A 23,654-nucleotide genomic window follows, 5' to 3' on the forward strand; every position below is an offset into this window, starting at 1 on the left:
AGTGTCTTCAGTAATACCAAATATGTTTCCCTCGTATAGATAGAGGATATCTAACAGTGTCCTCAGTAATACCAAATATGTTTCTCCTCCTATAGATAGAGGATGTCTAACAGTGTCTTCAGTAATACCAAATATTTTTCCCTCTTATAGATAGAGGATATCTAACAGTGTCTTCAGTATTATCAAATCTGTGTCCCTCCTCTAGATAGAGGATATCTAACAGTGTCCTCAGTAATACCAAATATGTTTCTCCTCCTATAGATAGAGGATATCTAACAGTGTCTTCAGTATTATCAAATCTGTGTCCCTCCTATAGATAGAGGATATCTAACAGTGCCTTCAGTAGATAGAGGATATCTAACAGTGTCTTCAGTAATACCAAATATGTTTCCCTCGTATAGATAGAGGATATCTAACAGTGTCCTCAGTAATACCAAATATGTTTCTCCTCCTATAGATAGAGGATGTCTAACAGTGTCTTCAGTAATACCAAATATTTTTCCCTCTTATAGATAGAGGATATCTAACAGTGTCCTCAGTAATACCAAATATGTTTCTCCTCCTATAGATAGAGGATGTCTAACAGTGTCTTCAGTAATACCAAATATTTTTCCCTCTTATAGATAGAGGATATCTAACAGTGTCTTCAGTAATAACAAATATGGTTCGCTCCTATAGATAGAGGATATCTAACAGTGTCTTCAGTAATACCAAATCTGTTTCTCCTCCTCTAGATAGAGGATATCTAACAGTGTCTTCAGTAATACCAAAACTGTTTCCCCTCCTATAGAAATGAGCATTTCACCAATTAACGGACTTTTTATTATATCTTATATATACGGAGAATTAGGTTGCTTGCTCCTTATATTTATCACAAACACCAAGATTATTAAATACTGGTTAGAAATCTTGCATAACCAAAAGAATGTACTGGTTACGTCTATATATAACATGTAACATTACTACTGTATATATTGGACCTGTCAGTCGGAAGTGGAAAGTTAAAAACTTACAAAATGTAGAAGAAAAAATAATCATTTTTAAGTAAATATAAAGGTAAATTCAGAAATATGAAAAAAGGCCTTATAAAATGCAACAAAGTTACCAGTATCGTTTATTGTAATTATTTAACTGCAACATGTTCATCCATTTTTTTCCAGAGTTGGAAAGGGTTGCAGAGGCAGATAATTATACAACTTAATATTTGTAATTTGTGTTGCATTTTGCTATTATTATTGTATTTTCACTTCTCTTTTCTTTGAATCACGTTGAATTTTTTTCGTGAAATTTTGCATGCTAGATATATCCATTACATTATCATCATTTTCATATTACTTAGCACTCAATATGCGTTAAAACATGTTTAATCATAAAACATCATAAAAAAAACTACTACGGCGTCTCTTTCCTTCACACGCATCACAATTGCTCTGCAAATTGATATTTTCATTTCTCTAGATATAACAGCTGGGGAAAAAAAAAGAAAAAGAAAAAGGGGGGAAAAAAAGAAAAAAAAAAGAACAACAAAAAAACCAAAAAAACATCACTCCCGAAATAAAGAAGGCAGGATTGCATGTTTTGTCCACCACACATCATACAATGAATAAAGAAATAAAACCATTGTAACACACATGCGTGACATATACATGAGTAAGATTTCAATTTGGAAAAAAGATGGAAATTTATTGTCCCCTTACTTTTTTCAACTTCTTTCGCCACTGCGGACAGTTAAATAACAAGATTAAGTGGTGTAGCGATATCGCTAACTAACTCTGTCGGTTTTCTCTGCCATTTTGGCTACAGTATTAACAGTTAATGTCTATTGATAAAATACAGTTTGTTGAATATATAGGAGCGGTCGATATATGTGGCGGTACCGGGCTATGCCGGGCGATAGGACGGAAGCGGGCTGTAGTTAGTTTTACTAAAATGCAATGTAGAGTTACGTACCCTGAAGTCACATTACTTCCGGTCGAAAGTAAAAAAACATAACATCTAAAAGTCTAGTGAATATCCCTGATAGCATTGTCCAGAGAGTATTTTCGGATTTGTGATGATGGAGCACAGCTAAAGCGGATCATTTTCTTTAAGATGGACCGGGATGAAGCTGTTGTCACAATCCTTATTTTGACTGTTTTGGTCTCGAAGTGTCTCTGTGAAAAGGAAGTAAACATAACAGGTTGGTACATAAACAGATAAACTGTTACATACTAAAGAAATAACTTTAATCAAGAAATATCTTTAAAAAAGATAAACGGCATAGTTTTAATGCTGGTGGTTATAATGTAAAACTACTGGTGAAATAAATTAACGAACTACGATGTAATTAATAAATGCGCAGTTTCCGCACGGATAACAAAATTATATCAGTTTGAATCATTTTTGGTGATAATAAGACTGCAAATGTGTCATTTGAATAGATGCATCCACTTATTCAGCTTGCATTCAATTTAAAAGGGACATCACGGTAAAAACGTTGCAATTTTCACTGAATGTACGCGTTTTGTTCCTTTCCAGTTATGTTTCTGTGCTGTTCCAATGTTCACAGTCAATCCCTATGTCCAGCTTGACCACTCGATTTAGTTGGGAATCCCCCTCTTAATTTAGCGCGGAAATTATTTTTAGGTCATTACGTGACTGTTTTGAAATCGTGGCAACACAAACACACGATAGTTTACAAGGCGATATCTATATTCCATCTGGGTTAGTTGGATAACGATATTATACACAGTGGTTCAAATGTAAATATTATTTATCGTGTAAATAAGTGTAAAGACTGTTCATATAGTATAGTGACAGTAGCGATGTACTGGTACAGACTGTATTTGTGTAAATATTACCGAGATTATCATGACCTACTATCAAACAATCAAGCAGAATACGAGCGGCGTCCGTATTACTGCTGTTTTCATGTTTGAACTGTTACAATCTATTGTACTGCTTCCCAAGTTTAATTCTAGGATTGTGTTTGACCCATTTTCCTATTATTCTCTTCATTGCGGAAGCTGTTATAGTTTTCAACCGCAGTCGATTCACATTGGAAGCCATTTTTGTTTCCGTATATGTCACAACATTTGCATATTCAGAGTGATAACCTTTTAATAATTGATGTTTTTATGTATATACATCATCAAATTCGAATGGTCATTGTTCAGAAGGTTATTTTTTTTAAAGATATACCCAATAATATGATAAAAAATACAAAATAGATATTGGTTTACCGTGAGGTCCCTTTAACTTTGTTTCGTTTTTAACTGTATATCTGCATTTTGCATTGACCGCTACATTGACCAATCACATACTTCATCTTGACCAGAACGCCACCTGTCGCGTCATATCCGGGGCCAAAAGAAAATTAGACGGCTATGCCGAAAAAGAGTGGCTGTCATCCTTGCTTCAATGATGAGAAACAAAATGTACCACTGTCTAAAGACAACATGAGCTGAAAATCATTAAGCTGCATTTTATATAGCTCCTAACGTCTCTATTTACTTAAAAGCATATTCATGATACTGCCTTTTACGCTGTCCTATTACATTTGCGGTTAATAAAATATCCTTGGAAGATACAGTCTGATCTAAACTATCTTTGTTTTCAAAAGTTTTACAGAAAATGTGGTCAATCTTAGGTACCAATTTGATATATTTAATCATGTTAAGTTCTGTTGCTTTTAGATTTGATACCAGGAACCAACTCTCCAATCTTGGTACAGGGTAACAGCCAAGTAAAGCTTGCAGTCCATTCTATCCCAGAAAGCACGACTCATGTTGTGTGTCAGATACACACCCATAAGGACCCTGCTGACTTTGTCCCTGAGCCCGTCACTGTCTCCAGATGTCTCGGAGACAGGAACTGATGTGGGCGTGACTACAGTGCTCTCAAAGGGCCAAACAAATATGTTTTGGTATCTGAAGTCGGATCATAACCACACTGTGGAGGCTCTGGTTACTGTTATCTGGTATACATGGAAAAGTATGTTTTTTTAATGTGTATACATACTTAGTTAGGGGTTTCCCTATTTCAGCCTCCCTGCTCCGATTGCATTGATAGAATATAGGGTTATCTCCCAATTTGGGAAGATCTCTCTTGATAACCCCATATGGAGTCCCTGTTTGTCTTGTTACTTTTAATTAGATCTATAACGTGTATCGCTTACCGGCTACCTAAAGGCATATGTGTACAGCATATGGGTCAGTAAATGACATGATGCTCACCAACCATAATGAAATTTGGCACTTTTATAAGTTTGACTCTACCCTGATAACTATACAATTTCAACCAATTAAGCTGCGGTCGTGTGGTGATGGTTTCGTAGCTTTCAATGTGAAAGTTAATCATGGTTCGTTAAATGCTTGTACTTGTATAATGCCTTTGATGTCAACTGCACAAATGACCTCTACCTGACAGTAAACAGACATGACAGAGAAAGTGAAAACAACATCAGTGTTATCAACTGAGTAATTAACATGATGAATTACTTATTGAAATGTTCCTATTAGATATACATTGTCTGGGCTATAACATTACAGAAACACTTTTTAAAAAAAATCATCAAGAATGATGCATTTAGACCAAAGACTGGCTGTCTGTAAACCTGTTTAAATCATCATACACTTGTGTAATAGAAGTAATTATCATTCACATTACAAGACCTGCTGCTTGAGTATGAACCCTTTTCAGTTGATGTGTTTTAAAACAGGAGAAAACATTTAAAAATTCATTAAAATATATATACATGATATTCAGATATTTATTGTAACATTTCATCACCTATAGAAATTTTAGGATAAAATGATCCCCTGATAACACTGCTCACAATAAAGTAACGTCATCATTTTATGTTGAGTAACCAAGTCGTAAATAATGACGTCATCAATTTTGATGCACATTCCAAGAAGGATTGAAGATGGCTCGATGAAAAAACTTTCATAAAAACTTGCATTTGCTTGCAAGTATGTGAGAAAAATAATCAAACATGGGTCTATTCTGCAAACAAGGATATCTCGACCCTTGTGTAAGAGTTTGGCTGGCCACCACTTGTCAAGCCTTGTGCTGACTGGCCAAACTCTTACACCCTTGTTAGATTTTGTTAATCCCCTATACAAAGTTTAGGATAATATGATCCCCAATATAAATTTTAGGATAAAATCATCCCTTTTATAAATTTTAGGATAAAATCATCCCTTTTATAAATTTTTGGATAAAATCATCCCCTATATAAATTTTAGGATGAAATCATCCTATACAAATTTTAGGATGAAATCATCCCTATATAAATTTTAGGATAAAATCATCCCCTATACAAAGTTTAAGAAAAAATAATCAAGTCAATGCACTTCCCCAACAATCTGTCACGATTAGAATTTGATTTTTCTTGATTTCCCTTCAGGATTTCCCCTCTTGGCGCTAACATCACTGGTGAGATGTTCAACAACCATACAGCTGTATGGTTCAGTTCTGATTTGACATGCTTTATTTCTATAACCTTACCAGGTTATTCATAAAGGTACATGTTGTATTGACTTGCGGTGACTTGTCTTATAATCCTCTTACACTAGTAATGATGTGCTATGTTTACAGGCCCTATTCCAGGTGGTTGCAACTTGGAGTACAGATTTGCAAACGATCCAAATTTTCACCTTACATTTGACTCCACAAAAACATGGACAAGATTCCAGTGGTCAAGCCATGGAAGAAATCGGTCCACGATCCCAGACCCTGATGATTGTGAACACCTGTCCAGCTCACTTCAATACGACATGCATGTTTACTACCTCCCTGGTGGAGACTTCTCTCAGAAAAGTCACTTTGACGGAATAAAGAAAATGATGACTGTGGCCGACGTGCTGCAAAATGGAAAGAAGGTGTGTTGGTATGATGCAGACATCGGCTAATGCTCTATATAAATGTTTTCCTTAATTGATACAGGTTTAATTAATACCCATGTCCTGTGACCTGCGCATATCTACCTTCCCAGTATTAGGTTGATCTTCTGTCATAAAAAAATTATATTACTCTGTACCAATTATATTACTCTGTACCAATTATATTACTCCCTACCAATTATATTACTCTGTACCAATTATATTACTCTGTACCAATTATATTACTCCATACCAATTATACTACTCTTTACCAATTATATTACCCTATTTGAACAAATAAGTGTATCTGCCCCAATAAATGCATCCCACCTTTTTAAGGAAAAGAGGATGGATGTGCTAATTGAAACCTTAAAAGTTCCTTCTCACTGATCTTTAAACATAATCGTCAGTCTTTTGACCAAACTCTGGATTATTTTCCCTACAAAGAGATAAATAAATGAAAAAAAAAGTTATTTTCCCCACCTAGATATCACATGGAAACTGTCCTTGTATTGCCTGCTTATATGTTCTAATACAGTATCTCTCAACAACATTCATAAATTTCATAGGAAATTGAAACTCAAGATTGTGTGCATATGATATGTGTATGTATCATAAGATTTGAGAATGATTCAAATCTCACTGCAATATGTATCAGTATACTGGTATACACTGTAATATATACCGGTATACACTGTAATATATACCAGTATACACTGTAATATATACCAGTATACACTGTAATATATACCAGTATACACTGTAATATATACCAGTATACACTGTAATATATACCAGTATACACTGTAATATATACCGGTATACACTGTAATATATACTGGCATACACTGTAATATTACCGTAAACACTGATTATATATACCGTAACATGTAATAATACGGTATACATGTAAAATACCGTAACATGTAATTCACCTACCGTATACACTGTAAACGTACCGGTATTCACTTAATACTACGGTATACACTGTAATACATACGGTATACCTTATACAACGGTATACATTAAATATTTCATACGGAATGAAACCAACGTATATGTGTGATAATGATAATTGTAATACGGTATCACTTAATACTTACGGTATACATGAATATTCCTATACACTGTAATACATACCGGTATACACTGTAATACATACCGGTATACACTGTAATACATACCGGTATACACTGTAATACATACGGTATACACTGTAATATATACCGGTATACACTGTAATATATACCAGTATACACTGTAATATATACCAGTATACACTGTAATATATACCAGTATACACTGTAATATATACCAGTATACACTGTAATATATACCAGTATACACTGTAATATATACCAGTATACACTGTAATATATACCGGTATACACTGTAATATATACCGGTATACACTGTAATATATACCGGTATACACTGTAATATATACCGGTATACACTGTAATATATACCGGTATACACTGTAATATATACCGGTATACACTGTAATATATACCGGTATACACTGTAATATATACCGGTATACACTGTAATATATACCGGTATACACTGTAATATATACCGGTATACACTGTAATATATACCGGTATACACTGTAATATATACCGGTATACACTGTAATATATACCGGTATACACTGTAATATATACCGGTATACACTGTAATATATACCGGTATACACTGTAATATATACTGGTATGCACAGTTAGAATCATAAAATTTTTATGACTTAAGCTTACAATTCTTGTATTACCTTAATCCCTTGCTCATGTTTGATTTTTGGGATATTCTGCACATATTTAATGAGGCTGCTGTAATCTGATTGGCTGATTGCTTTCTGCATGATATCTTTTGAAGGAATGATTGGATTTTGATGAATCTTGCTTTGTAGACCTGTTACTTTTCACAAGGAACTTGATGACTTAACACAAATATATGTAATTATTCTAAATGCTATGTCATGTGTTTCATGTTTTATGCATGTTGCCCACTTTAATTTCATGTGATACAATATTTGCATGGGTGGGGGATCTTAATGACTATATCCTTGTTTAGTATTTAGCCTAAATCTTATCATTCATTGATCAAACAATCTTAAAATGAAATGATTAAAATTCAATCAATCCAACAAACTAATTAATCTAAAATCAATGTTTTGTTGTAGATACACAGCATAACTGATGACAAGACAACAACTCTTTCTGGGTTAAAGATTTCATCATATACTGGTCGAGGCACAATATACAATGTCATCGTCACGGATACCAGGTTGGGCACAGATTCCAGATCGGTGTATATCCCCTCGGTTACGTATGCCTGCGACCTAGACAACACTGATGGATGTCACATGACAGGTACTACCCTCTGTAGTATAAAACAGGCAGTCTGTATTATTACTAAATTGAATGATTGAAAAATGAATTTTATGAAGCATTATAGATGTTGTATAGTGAAGACTGTTGTCTAGAGTGTTTTCTGGAGTTCAATTGGTTTCCTCTGTAATCAGGGCATTTATCATGATAGTTGACATAAATATAGAGATTCACACTTAGTTCGCTTTGCAATATTTAAATATTTGTTCATGATGAAGGTACATGCATTATTTTAATTTACGATATCAAAAGTATAAGACAAAGTGTGCATGTTTGATTCCAGGTCCTGGAGGGAAGGTTTTGGCAGTGATTGGAGGAGTACTCGGCCTGTTTCTTGTTATACTAGGACACAGGTTCTTCAGGACATGTAAGACAACATTGTGACAATTTCATTAAAATTAACTTAAGGTCAAGAAAGTCAGTTTTGTAAAAAGGTTGTTAAACTTTAATTATGAAGTTTGTAAAAGATAAACATCTACATGTACTCTTGATTCCCCATGACGTTTGTAAAAGATAATCATCTACATGTACTAGTGATAGGGGGAATCCTCATTTAACGCACAACTTGTATAACATCTAGACAATGGCCTTTCTTTAGAGCTAGATCTGCCATTTGTCATGTTCTTTGTAACTACCTAAATTATACAAGGTTACGCTTTATCAATAAATTTTGTTACATTTCCATTACATTTATAGAATATGATCATTTGAATCATTGTCTATTTGTAGCAACCTTCCTGGCAGCATTTCTTGGCTTTGGGCTGATATCTGTGATTCTGTTTGAACGTTTTACTACTCAGTCTGTTGTAGGTAAGCTGTTTATATGAAAAATCGTAGGTAAGGTATTTATGTTACTACCTGTAGGTAAGGTATTTATGTTACTACCCGTAGGTAAGGTATTTATGTTACTACCTGTAGGTAAGGTATTTATGTTACTACCTGTAGGTAAGCTATTTATGTTACTACCTGTAGGTAAGCTATTTATGTTACTACCCGTAGGTAAGGTATTTATGTTATTACCTGTAGGTAAGGTATTTATGTAACTACCTGTAGGTAAGGTATTTATGTTACTACCTGTAGGTAAGGTATTTATGTTACTACATGTAAGTAAGGTATTTATGTTACTACCTGTAGGTAAGGTATTTATGTTACTACATGTAAGTAAGGTATTTATGTTACTACCTGTAGGTAAGGTATTTATGTTACTACCTGTAGGTAAGGTATTTATGTTACTACCTGTAGGTAAGGTATTTATGTTACTACCTGTAGGTAAGGTATTTATGTTACTACCTGTAGGTAAGGTATTTATGTACTACCTGTAGGTAAGGTATTTATGTAACTACCTGTAGGTAAGGTATTTATGTTACTACCTGTAGGTAAGGTATTTATGTAACTACTTGTAGGTAAGTATTTATGTAACTACCTGTAGGTAAGCTATTTATGTTACTACCTGTAGGTAAGGTATTTATGTTACTACTCGTAGGTAAGGTATTTATGTTATTACCTGTAGGTAAGGTATTTATGTAACTACCTGTAGGTAAGGTATTTATGTAACTACCTGTAGGTAAGGTATTTATGTTACTACCTGTTGGTAAGGTATTTATGTTACTACCTGTAGGTAAGGTATTTATGTTACTACCCGTAGGTAAGGTATTTATGTTACTACCTGTAGGTAAGTTTATTTATATTACCACTGGTATACATATATAAGGTAAGCTATTAATGTTACTATTTGTAGGTAAGTTATTTATGAAACTACATGAAGTAAACTAATTATATTACTACCTGTGGGTAATCTAATTTATGTTACACATTGCAGGTTCACAATTTTGTTACTAAATGAAGGTTTACTATTTAAGTTACTAACTGCAGGTAAGCTATTTATGTTACTACCTGTGGGTAAGGTATTTATGTTACTAACTGTAGGTAAGCTATTTATGTTACTACTTGTAGGTAAGCTATTTATGTTACCACTTGTAGGTAAGCTATTTATACCACTTATAGATAGTTTACAGTGATACCACTTGGAAATATGAAGTAATGTATTGTCATTGATTGTAATATTAAATATTTTGGGTTGTGAGTTAGAAACACATATGGAGCAATTGTCTGGTTGTGACCGTAGGCCGATGGTTTTTCTCCGGGTACTCCTGCTTTCCTCTAATTAAAAAAACCTAGCTGGCACGTACTTAGATGGCCCTTGCTGTTAATAGGACATTAAACAAAATAAATCTAAACCTTGTCCAGGCCAAAAGGTCAAAGGTGAACTTTGTTAGTGTGAAAAAAATCAATGCCTAGTAAGGGAAGGGGAGACGTATGTTTTTGTTTGCAAAGTTAAGTTCTTTATAGGCTTTCTCTTGGATAGTACATGTAACTACAAGTAATTAATGTAGATCATAGCTTCACAGTGTAAAACTAAATATTAAGGCTTGCTAAGAGGTGCTGAAAATAGAGTGTCTGACCAAGTCATTGCTTTACAGACTGAAACCAAAATATTTTTCTGATGTCCACAGTAGTCCTAGTGCTGAGTGCCGTGATCGGGGTTGTCATGGCAACAGGATGGCTGGCGTTCTGGTGGTGTCATGGAGTCCACACAATAGCTGTGTTGTTTACTGGTCTCACATGTGGTTACATCATCTCCAGTATCATTTTCTTCAGTCCAATGGGTAAGTACATTTCATGATAATCTGTAGATATGGATTTGTACAAGTTATATACTTCAGGTCACAACCTCAGTGCTTGTTAATGACATATCGATATTCCATTGAAATTCTAAAATTAAGGAAAATCTAGAACTTGATCATTACCATAATAATTGGTGAAAACAAAATTAATCTAAATTAAGGAAAATCTAGATTTCATTACCAAATAAATTGAAATTCTAAAATGAAGGAAAATCTAGATTTCAATCATTACCATAATAGTTTGTGGAAAAAAAATCTAAAATTAAGGAAAATCTAGAATTCGATCATTACCATAATAATTGGAGAAAACAAATCTAAATTAAGGAAAATCTAGATTTCATTACCAAATAAATTGAAAAGAATTGATTCCTTTTAAACTTTACCATTGTACTTTCTGAATTCTTTCAGCGAACTCTATTCAGAATTGAGTTATACCTCTTTTCTCTGATTAAGGACACATGAAACACTCCATCACTATTTTGTAATAATGGGGGTATAAATACAATCATATCATACAATACAAGCTTTTGATGACCTGTCAAGTGGTTAGCTTCACTGGTAGTCTGTAATAGATGAAGTTCCCATTACAGCCACAAGCTACATTAACAAGGGTATAATTTGTTCGGAATGTTGCTGAAGACTCTCCAAGTCTTTTGTTTGTCCTCTTAAGAATCTTTTTCCTCTGGTTGAGATTCCTCCATCTTGTTTTGTACATTCACAGATAGTACCAAGTCGTAAATTCAAACGTGAGCTTCTAATTAATTAAATTGGTATAAAATTTAAAACATCCTGTCCAGTTATTTTAAAGTGTTGGAGTCTATTTCAGACATTTTGCAATACATGTGTTCTCATCATTATGTACAAAGATCCATAATACAAAAACACGTAAAATCTATTTACAACAGGAAATCTGAACTTTTGGAGTCGTGAGTTTAACTATGGAATGTCTTTCACTGTGGGCGTGCTCATTGTACCTGTAATTCTACTCTTCTTCACCAAACAAGTGAGTATACTGAATTGTTGCATGTAGGCCTGAAACCCTATACTGTATTGATGTACATGTATCTAGGTCTGAAACTCTATACTGTATCGTTGTATGTAGGCCTGAAACCCTATACTGTATTGATGTACAGTGGACCCTCGATAATCCGAACACCTTCGTTCCCAGTCCAAACCGTCCGGATTACGAGTTTTCCGGACTGCCGAATTTCGTCTACCAGGTCAAAAAAATGGTCGTGTAAGAGTTATCTCCCTTGATTATATACAATCCGGGACGTTTCATAAACACGTCTAATTGTCAGACTTTTTAACAATAAATATACTTATGTTTCTGATATGATTCTTGTTTTGTTTTGTAGAAAGTAAAAAATAAACTGTTTTTAAAAGAACATGTAAAGTGAAAGTTGTTTTATTTATAGCGGGCATATGTGCCCTACAAACAACACACATGTGTCACGTCCCGGAGGTTCACAAACAAGTAGAAATTACAAACGTTAAATACCTTAAATAAAAGACCCGGATTTTACAACTTACCGTCAGTCCATGTTTTTTTTTATGATTTTTACGTATCAGAAACCCCAAGCTATCTATTTAAAAGTACGCAACACCAGCGAGAACTACCCAAGATGTCTGATAATTATTAAACCCGTATTCACTTAACAATGTGACGCTTAATTAAGTATCAGACGACTATTGTGTGTAATCAACCCAGTTCTTGTGATCACTGCTTAATACGTAAATGTGTATGTAATTAATAACATGTATCTTTCAATGAGTCGTCGTTTCACGTAACGGTGTTACAAGCCGATATCCGTGTTTACCCAATACAAGTGTTAATGATGTTAATTACCGATCATAAATTTATTACATGTATTTGAGATTGATTAATTATCGTATCACGTACTGTATGTTTGTGCATAAATTCTTGCTAACTAAGAAATAGCAATATGTGGTCCTATAAAAGTTGCCGTCTGTAAAATAACTATCATAGATATTGTACGTCAAGTTGATAAAAGCAAGACTATACTATAAAATCCTTTAATACCCTAACATTTAGGTCGTAGAGAAAAAGCAATGTACCGTTATAAAAACAAAAGCTACACATTGTAACACAGGTAAACACCCGGGGCTATGACCTGGCAGCGGTCGCTATGACTACGCACAGTGTCAAGCGATAGTCTGTACAACTGTCGACACGGGTGACTTGCCCCGACATTTTTTTCTCCTCGTGGTGAAAAAATCGTCCGGATTATTGAGGAAAATTTACTAATGAAAAGTACGTTCCGTTCCCAAAATGGGCTTCCGGAATCGGAATCCGAATTTCCGGACTGGTGAGTACAAATAACGTTACGGAAATCCGTTCCCGTGCATTTCCGTCCGGACTGTGAGTTTTCCGGACTATCGGCGTCCGGATTATCGCGGGCCCACTGTACATGTATCTAGGTCTGAAACTCTATACTGTATCATTGTATGTAGGCCTGAAACCCTATACTGTATTGATGTACATGTATCTAGGTCTGAAACTCTATACTGTATCGTTGTATGTAGGCCTGAAACCCTATACTGTATTGATGTACATGTATGTACAGTATAAGTCTGAATCCCAAAGTCCTGTTCAATTTCATACTTTATTGTTTTAGGAAGGTCTGCAGCCCAAAATCATGTTCCATTTTATGTAGATTGGAAATTCAATAGACTTGTTTCTTCAAGTGATATATATGTTGGATTTCAAGTCTCTTATCATTGTCATCGTTGGAAACTCACAAAACTCTTTTCTATCATTTGTGTGTTTGACACAAATGAGCAGTCTTGTCTTGTGGGTTTCCAATGATCCTCTCATTGTATACAGATATGAAACCATAAAGTTTTCAACATAAATATTTTGAATTATTTATTCCAAATCTCAAAATAGGCCGACTCACTGCTGTTCAAGTCTTTTGTACATAATTTGTCAGTTTTAATAACACCAACTATTTGATTTTTTTTTTTAATTATTGATACCCGACAATACAACCAAGCCATATCCGGAGAGCATTTATCACAAAAGTGAGGTGAAATAGATTGCTTTAAGAACAGTCTGAGTACCTGATAATAAAATCAATAGAACGTCCCGATACTACATTTGTAATATACAATTTGATTGTTTTACAGCTGAGTATCCTATCACCTGTTTTATTTTTACAGCTGAGTATCCTATCTTCTGTTTTATTTTTACAGCTGAGTATCCTATCTCCTGTTTTATTTTTACAGTTGAGTATCCTATCTCCTGTTTTATTTTTACAGCTGAGTATCCTATCTCCTGTTTTATTTTTTACAGCTGAGTATCCTATCTTCTGTTTTATTTTTACAGCTGAGTATCGATCCTATCTTCTGTTTTATTTTTACAGCTGAGTATCCTATCTTCTGTTTTATTTTTACAGCTGAGTATCCTATCTTCTGTTTTATTTTTACAGCTGAGTATCCTATCTCCTGTTTTATTTTTTACAGCTGAGTATCCTATCTTCTGTTTTATTTTTACAGCTGAGTATCCTATCTTCTGTTTTATTTTTACAGCTGAGTATCCTATCTTCTGTTTTATTTTTACAGCTGAGTATCCTATCTTCTGTTTTATTTTTACAGCTGAGTATCCTATCTCCTGTTTTATTTTTACAGTTGAGCATTCTGTCCTGTACCTTTCTGGGTGGCTACTTGGTTTGTATCACTGTGGATGTTTTCCTGGACAGTGGTTTTAAGAACATCATTCTGAACTCTGTGAGACATGCTGTAGACTCGGAATACCTGTCTGTAACAGTGACAGGGCCCTATCTTATCGCAGGTAAAAATCCACTGAAATTTCTTCATAGGAAAACACTTTGTCAGTGTATAAAATATTTACAAAGCTTTGAAAATAAGATTTTTAAAATGGATAGAGGTTACACAATGAGTGGTTATTGTATATGGTATTTCATTCACTGGAGTAAGTTATTTTTCAAAAGTTACAAAAATATGATCATGAGCTTTAGCTTTAAATAAAGTTTAAAGCTGAGGGTGCGCAGATTTGTTTTTTCACAAAGTCCTAATGAAAAGGAGGCATATATCTAGGCAGTTTTATCGTAAACAAATTAATAAAACAATTAGCCTAATAATTGTATTGTTTAAAAGTTTGCCATTATAATGGGCTAGTCAATCTTTGAATCCTGTACTTTGTTTTTACATTCCAGATATGGGACTGACATTCCTGTGGGTTTTTTTATTCATTGGAGGGTCAATATTTCAGTTACTAAGAGAACGAGGCAAACCCGATTTTCCAGAATCCACGAGGAGAAATCGCAGAAGACAAGATTTGGAGATAGAGGAAGAACGCCAGTCATTACTAGGGAAAGATCATCCCACACTTTATGGTGTTTCTGGCCAAACAACGGTCAACACAGCCAGGACTGAAATGACCCCACCCATAGTGTCCAGCTAGCTGAAAGATTAAATTATGTCAACTTACATTGTTTAATCTTTTCTAAAATTTCTGAATATTTGCTATGTCAGCATTAATTCCATTATCTCATGGGAACTGAATGTTTGTACAATTTTCCTGGAACAAAAATGTGGTCAATCAACATTTAGAATTTGTGCCATCGGACAGTGTGTAGTTTTCCTGTAAACTGTTCAGATAAAATATTAGCCAATTTATGAATCTCTACATGATGTGTAGTTTAAAGCCACATACTCCCAAACAACCTAAAACTCTAGTTGCACACATGTATTAATGGCAATCCAAGATGCTCATTCACTCTCTCTTAACATTAAAATGACCCGGGTGGAAGCTTGACGGGGGGAGTCCGTGAGACATCTTATTAACGTAAATTTTTTTGGCAGAATCTGTCTGCGCTTTCGCAGGTCCACACTTTCCTTGTATGGACTGTTATTACCCAAATACTTTCATAAATACAAATTTCTTTCAGTTTCTGATTCATGATAATCTGTTAGCTATGTATAAAGTCCGAAAACTGTAAAAAGCTCAAAATGTAAACATTGATATATGTTTCTTCCTAAGTATGTGGCTTTAAAGACTCTCTTGGTTAATATATATAATTTGACAAAATGTGTTAAATGACAGAATATATACCCTAATGGTGATATCATGTGAGAACTAATACAGAACTGTAGTTCTTCAAAATTGCAATTTAAACCAGGAAGCTACCGACCGATTACACAGAATTAGCGATACAGTTCTCTACTCTATATATGGAAAATGTGTCATGCATATGCATGTACAAACTGTTTTGTTTTGAAGAATGGTGGACTTGCAATCAAATTCATGCATCAGAAGCTAAAAGTTTGATCAGGCGTACTGATTGATATCCTGAAGGTATAGGAAAGTATTGTGTAAAATCACATCATCTACAGATTACAGGGTCAGTCTGTTAGTGAAACATAAAAGATGGATTAAATGTGAAAAGACACCATTAATTGACAGTAAAACTTCTCAGCATTGGATAAACAACATATTCTATTTTAAGATGTTTATTACATACTTTACTTATGAAATGTTGACTTAGCTGAACAGATTTGAAAGGAATTATATGAATGTAATTCTAGAAGGGATTATGAAGTTTAGCTTGTTTTATATATATATTAACAAAAACACTTTCCATGTCTCGACAGAGTATTTTTATCTGCCTATATTTTTAGGTTATATGTCTTTAACAGAACACCACTGAAATATCTGTACATGTGTTTTGTTAGTAACAGTGATGATGTTTCCAAACTATCTTTAATGTTTAACTTCTATTTAATACAAGACAAGCAGTATTTTTTCACAAAGTCCTGTGCATGAGATTTGGTTGAATAAAATAAATTACTTGGTTCTAGGCCATTTTGTTCTAAAAAGAGATGAGGGAAGAAGTTGATTTTTTTTCATCATTTTAATTGTGAAAAAAGTTGAGAGCATATTTTTTTTTGTTTTTTCATTTTTTCAAACCATTCATTGTTTATTTTCATATCAATTGCTTAAAAGTTGGGGAGGGGGGTTGTGATTTATCATGGTTCTTTTGTCTTTGTTACACTTCAATGAACATGTGCTCTGATTTTATGGTTAAACATAATGGCTATCACAGGAGAAAGGTTTGTTGGTGATGTTGTTTTTTTTACATATTTTTCTCCCAAAGAATGATGATGGATATTGTTTTTAAACTTCTACTTTACCCGGAAAATGATATGAAATGAGAATTACTTCAAAGCATGTGAACCAAGTAATTATTTTGTTTTGGCCTTATATTTATTATTTATTCATTATATACACATACTTGTTGGGTGTGAATTTGAGAATTTACCTGTTGTATCCTGGTTGAGCACAAACCTTACATTGTGTATCCAAAATTCACCTCAACATAGCAAAATAATGTCCTTATTAACCAGAAAATAAATACTCTATGTTATTTTATTGTGTTTCATTAGATAACATAATAGAATTCTACAAACTCTTATAAGAGAGTCAATTAAGATATTCTCTTCTCCCATACTTCACAGAGGAATCTCCATTTTTGGTACTAGGGAACTTTAACGGGGTTAGGAAAAAGACTGCTGTCACCAATGACATAATACCTCTGGTAATTGAATTGTTGACATGATGTCACGTTATTGTTTCATGTCACATTCTATGGTCCACAGAATAAATCCATGTGTGACTCTTTGTCTCACATCCTTACAAATAAAACATTGGAAGTTGTAGTCCTGAACTATCATCAGTCCATAAAACATGTGTTGAAATAATGCCACTATCCATTTTCACCATGGTTACTAGACATGAAATAATGCCACAATCCATTTTCACCATGGTTACTAGACATGAAATGATGCCACTATCCATTTTCACCATGGTTATTTGACATGAAATGATGCCACTATCCATTTTCACCATGGTTATTTGACATGAAATGATGCCACTATCCATTTTCACCATGGTTATTTGACATGAAATGATGCCACTATCCATTTTCACCATGGTTACTAGACATGAAATGATGATATGGCTCAACTGTGACCCTACTATGAGTAGCATTATAGCATATGTGCCAGTTGTCTTTCAATTCTCCGTGCAAGATAGAGTAATATCTTCCCTTGCAAAAATGGGATCACCAAGTGAAGTATGTGAGAAATATCTATCTAGTACCTACATACGGTATATGTGTAACTGATTATATGATACAGGGTCAGAAGTGTTACGTCTAGTTGTCGTAAAGCCTTAATGTAATACCTATGCAAGACATGTTGATTTGTAATTATAAAATGTGTATTTCCTTGTCTAAAATTTGTTGTATACCTGCTAAGTTGATATTTTTCACCAGATAAGGGCTTCAGTTTTACATATACTCTCCATATATTAGATTAATACTGAGTTGTTCCTTGCTAACCCATACTCTCCATATATTAGATTAATACTGAGTTGTTCCTTGCTAACCCACCTAGTCATTATTATTGGGTAACATGAGAGGAAAAATACAATGACTAGACTAGAATTTGAACCAGGAACCTCCTAATTCTTAACAGATGATCAAACAATTTCAGCGCTACCTTGCCAAAGGTATAGTATTATCTGTAGAATAAGGACAAAGGTTTGATATTATCTACAGGATTAGGACAGATGTTTGGTATTATCTACAGGATTAGGACAAAGGTTTGGTATTATCTACAGGATAAGGATGGAGGTTTGCTATTATCTACAGGATTAGGACGAAGGTTTGGTATTATCTACAGGATAAGGACAGAGGTTAGGTATCATCTACAGGATTAGGACAGAGGTTTGGTTTTATCTACAGGATTAGGACAGAGGTTTGGTATCATGTACAGGATAAGGACAGAGGTTTGGTATCATCTACAGGATTAGGACGGAGGTTAGTATTATCTGCAGGATTAGGAGGAAGGTTTGGTATCATCTACAGGATTAGGACAGATGTTTGATATTATCTACAGGATTAGGATAGAGGTTTGGTTTTATCTACAGGATAAGGACAGAGGTTTGATATTATCTACAGGATTAGGACGAAGGTTTGGTATCATCTACAGGATTAGAACAGATGTTTGATATTATCTACAGGATTAGGACAGAGGTTTGGTATTATCTACAGGATTAGGACAGATGTTTGGTATCATCTACAGGATTAGGACAGATGTTAGGTATCATCTACAGGATTAGGACAGAGGTTTGGTTTTATCTACAGGATTAGGACAGAGGTTTGGTATCATCTACAGGATTAGGATAGAGGTTTGGTTTTATCTACAGGATAAGGACAGAGGTTTGATATTATCTACAGGATTAGGACGAAGGTTTGGTATCATCTACAGGATTAGAACAGATGTTTGATATTATCTACAGGATTAGGACAGAGGTTTGGTATTATCTACAGGATTAGGACAGATGTTTGGTATCATCTACAGGATTAGGACAGATGTTTGATATTATCTACAGGATAAGGACAGAGGTTAGGTATCATCTACAGGATTAGGACAGAGGTTTGGTTTTATCTACAGGATTAGGACAGAGGTTTGGTATCATGTACAGGATAAGGACAGAGGTTTGGTATCATCTACAGGATTAGGACGGAGGTTAGTATTATCTGCAGGATTAGGAGGAAGGTTTGGTATCATCTACAGGATAAGGATGGAGGTTTGCTATTATCTACAGGATTAGGACGAAGGTTTGGTATTATCTACAGGATAAGGACAGAGGTTAGGTATCATCTACAGGATTAGGACAGAGGTTTGGTTTTATCTACAGGATTAGGACAGAGGTTTGGTATCATGTACAGGATAAGGACAGAGGTTTGGTATCATCTACAGGATTAGGACGGAGGTTAGTATTATCTGCAGGATTAGGAGGAAGGTTTGGTATCATCTACAGGATTAGGACAGATGTTTGATATTATCAACAGGATTAGGATAGAGGTTTGGTTTTATCTACAGGATAAGGACAGAGGTTTGATATTATCTACAGGATTAGGACGAAGGTTTGGTATCATCTACAGGATTAGAACAGATGTTTGATATTATCTACAGGATTAGGACAGAGGTTTGGTATTATCTACAGGATTAGGACAGATGTTTGGTATCATCTACAGGATTAGGACAGATGTTTGGTATCATCTACAGGATTAGGACAGAGGTTTGATTTTATCTACAGAATTAGGACAGAGGTTTGATATTATCTACAGGATTAGGATGAAGGTTTGATATTATCTACAGGATTAGGAGGAAGGTTTGATATTATCTACAGGATTAGGATGAAGGTTTGATACTTGGTACTCCTGTTTTCCTCCACCTCCAAAACCAGGCATGTCCTTAAATGACCCTGATAATTAATAGGACGTTAAATGAAATAAACCAAACCAAACCACTGGCATTTAGCCTAGTCCTTCCCTATATATACTCCTCCCAACAGTCTTCCATCTCGATGACCTCCTCCTTGGGTATTTCTTTTGGGCATCAAAAGTAACATTGGGAGGGAAAATGCATCCAGTCCATGACTTAAACCTGTAACCTCTGGCCTCTAAACAGATACTAAACATCTGAGCTAAAAACTCCTGGCTACTAGTGTTTGGCCTAGTCCAGTTCCTCTACACATGTACGATGTGACATTTTGTAGGAGTCGTCTCCTCAGTTTTTTTTTATATCTGTTAAGGTCAATTTGGTAGACAGTCAGCTTGTCAGATGGTCATTTATTGAGTGGTCAGCTGATTCATTGACAGAGGTCTATATGCCAATTTTAATTAAGAAAATATGTGATAGCTATATTTTTCATACTAGAAAAGATTATTTTGATGTATCAGATGCAGTTATGATGCCTAAAATCCATTGGTCCATGATCAAAACTGGGTATTGACGAGGAGATGTGCATTGTGATTCACCAGAACTAAATGTACTGAATGGGTCTCCCCCCCCCCCCCATCCTAAATTGAGATATTTTTATTGACAGTATTTTTATATTTGTACATATAAACATTTTGGAATGGATTACTATAATACTGTATATTATTGTGTTGATCATTAGTCCTTACATCAGATGTTAGGTCTAAATTCTCACACAGAGAAACATTGTGACTGTTCCATTTACAGATTTTAAGTAATATATTAAAGATTGAAGTTAATTGGTGCAAAGTTGAAATTCAATCTGAAGTGACTTTTTGTTTATGTGAAGAGTAATTAAGTGCAGCAATTTGTCAGTGTCTAGATTAAAGATGCATGTCTCCACTTAACACCTATATACAGCAAAATGTATGGCTGCTAAAATTGGTTTGATATTTAGCTTGCTTATACAGTGACTAGAAAATTTTGATAATTTATTTTCCGTATCATTATGCATAATTATTAATTTGACATGATAAAAATTTGTAATTGATTTCTATTTTTACGACTTTTTCTTTGTCTTCAGTTAAAAAACAAACATGAATGATTTGTCAGTAGCTAATAAACAACAAAGACTGCTTTGTCAGTAGCTAATAAACAACAAAGACTGCTTTGTCAGTAGCTAATTAACAACCAAGACTACTTTGTCAGTAGTTAATTAACATGCAAGACTGCTTTGTCAGTAGCTAATAAACAACAAAGACTGCTTTGTCAGTAGCTAATAAACAACAAAGACTGCTTTGTCAGTAGCTAATAAACAACAAAGACTGCTTTGTCAGTAGCCAATAAACAACAAAGACTACTTTGTCAGTAGCTAATAAACAACAAAGACTGCTTTGTCAGTAGCTAATAAACAACAAAGACTACTTTGTCAGTAGCTAATAAACAACAAAGACTGCTTTGTCAGTAGCTAATAAACAACAAAGACTGCTTTGTCAGTAGCTAATTAACAACCAAGACTACTTTGTCAGTAGCCAATTAACAACAAAGACTACTGACAAAAAGACTGCTTTGTCAGTAGCCAATTAACAACAAAGACTACTTTTTCAGTAGCTAATAAACAACAAAGACTGCTTTGTCAGTAGCTAATTAACAACCAAGACTGCTTTGTCAGTAGCCAATTAACAACAAAGACTACTGACAAAAAGACTGCTTTGTCAGTAGCCAATTAACAACAAAGACTACTTTGTCAGTAGCCAATTAACAACAAAGACTACTGACAAAAAGACTGCTTTGTCAGTAGCCAATTAACAACAAAGACTACTTTGTCAGTAGCTAATTAACAACCAAGACTGCTTTGTCAGTAGCTAATACACAACAAAGACTGCTTTGTCAGTAGCCAATTAACAACCAAGACTACTTTGTCAGTAGCTAATTAACAACCAAGACTGTTTTGTCAGTAGCTAATTAACAACCAAGACTGTTTTGTCAGTAGCTAATTAACAACCAAGACTGCTTTGTCAGTAGCCAACTAACAACAAAGACTACTGACAAAAAGACTGCTTTGTCAGTAGCCAATTAACAACAAAGACTACTGACAAAAAGACTGCTTTGTCAGTAGCCAATTAACAACAAAGACTACTTTGTCAGTAGCTAATTAACAACCAAGACTACTGACAAAAAGACTACTTTGTCAGTAGCCAATTAACAACAAAGACTACTTTGTCAGTAGCTAATAAACAACAAAGACTGCTTTGTTAGTAGCTAATAAACAACAAAGACTGTTTTGTCAGTAGCTAATAAACAACAAAGACTGCTTTGTCAGTAGCTAATAAACAAAGACTGCTTTGTCAGTAGCTAATAAACAACAAAGACTGCTTTGTCAGTAGCCAATAAACAACAAAGACTACTTTGTCAGTAGCTAATAAACAACAAAGACTGCTTTGTCAGTAGCTAATAAACAACAAAGACTACTTTGTCAGTAGCTAATAAACAACAAAGACTGCTTTGTCAGTAGCTAATAAACAACCAAGACTACTTTGTCAGTAGCCAATTAACAACAAAGACTACTGACAAAAAGACTGCTTTGTCAGTAGCCAATTAACAACAAAGACTACTTTTTCAGTAGCTAATAAACAACAAAGACTGCTTTGTCAGTAGCTAATTAACAACCAAGACTGCTTTGTCAGTAGCCAATTAACAACAAAGACTACTGACAAAAAGACTGCTTTGTCAGTAGCCAATTAACAACAAAGACTACTGACAAAAAGACTGCTTTGTCAGTAGCCAATTAACAACAAAGACTACTTTGTCAGTAGCTAATTAACAACCAAGACTGCTTTGTCAGTAGCTAATACACAACAAAGACTGCTTTGTCAGTAGCCAATTAACAACCAAGACTACTTTGTCAGTAGCTAATTAACAACCAAGACTGTTTTGTCAGTAGCTAATTAACAACCAAGACTGTTTTGTCAGTAGCTAATTAACAACCAAGACTGCTTTGTCAGTAGCCAACTAACAACAAAGACTACTGACAAAAAGACTGCTTTGTCAGTAGCCAATTAACAACAAAGACTACTGACAAAAAGACTGCTTTGTCAGTAGCCAATTAACAACAAAGACTACTTTGTCAGTAGCTAATTAACAACCAAGACTACTGACAAAAAGACTACTTTGTCAGTAGCCAATTAACAACAAAGACTACTTTGTCAGTAGCTAATAAACAACAAAGACTGCTTTGTTAGTAGCTAATAAACAACAAAGACTGTTTTGTCAGTAGCTTATAAACAACCAAGACTGTTTTGTCAGTAGCCAATTAACAAACAAGACTGCTTTGTCAGTAGCTAATAAACAACAAAGACTACTTTGTTAGTAGCTAATAAACAAAGACTGCTTTGTCAGTA

At 34.4% G+C, this 23,654-nt stretch overlaps 1 protein-coding gene across 1 annotated transcript; it reads left to right on the forward strand.

Moving 5' to 3' along the window:
- The first annotated feature begins 1,977 nt into the window (after positions 1 to 1,977).
- LOC117336518 (transmembrane 7 superfamily member 3-like) lies at positions 1,978 to 21,312 on the forward strand. Its single transcript, XM_033897130.1, is given in 11 exon segments — positions 1,978 to 2,179; positions 3,675 to 3,796; positions 3,798 to 3,972; positions 5,581 to 5,864; positions 8,047 to 8,236; positions 8,538 to 8,621; positions 8,984 to 9,064; positions 10,768 to 10,920; positions 11,844 to 11,941; positions 14,590 to 14,752; positions 15,138 to 21,312. Coding segments are annotated over 11 exon segments (1,686 nt in total). The 5' UTR covers positions 1,978 to 2,091; the 3' UTR covers positions 15,386 to 21,312.
- Positions 21,313 to 23,654: the final 2,342 nt, after the last annotated feature.

This window comes from Pecten maximus, chromosome 10 (assembly GCF_902652985.1).
Source record: "Pecten maximus chromosome 10, xPecMax1.1, whole genome shotgun sequence".
Classification (NCBI taxonomy): domain Eukaryota; kingdom Metazoa; phylum Mollusca; class Bivalvia; order Pectinida; family Pectinidae; genus Pecten; species Pecten maximus.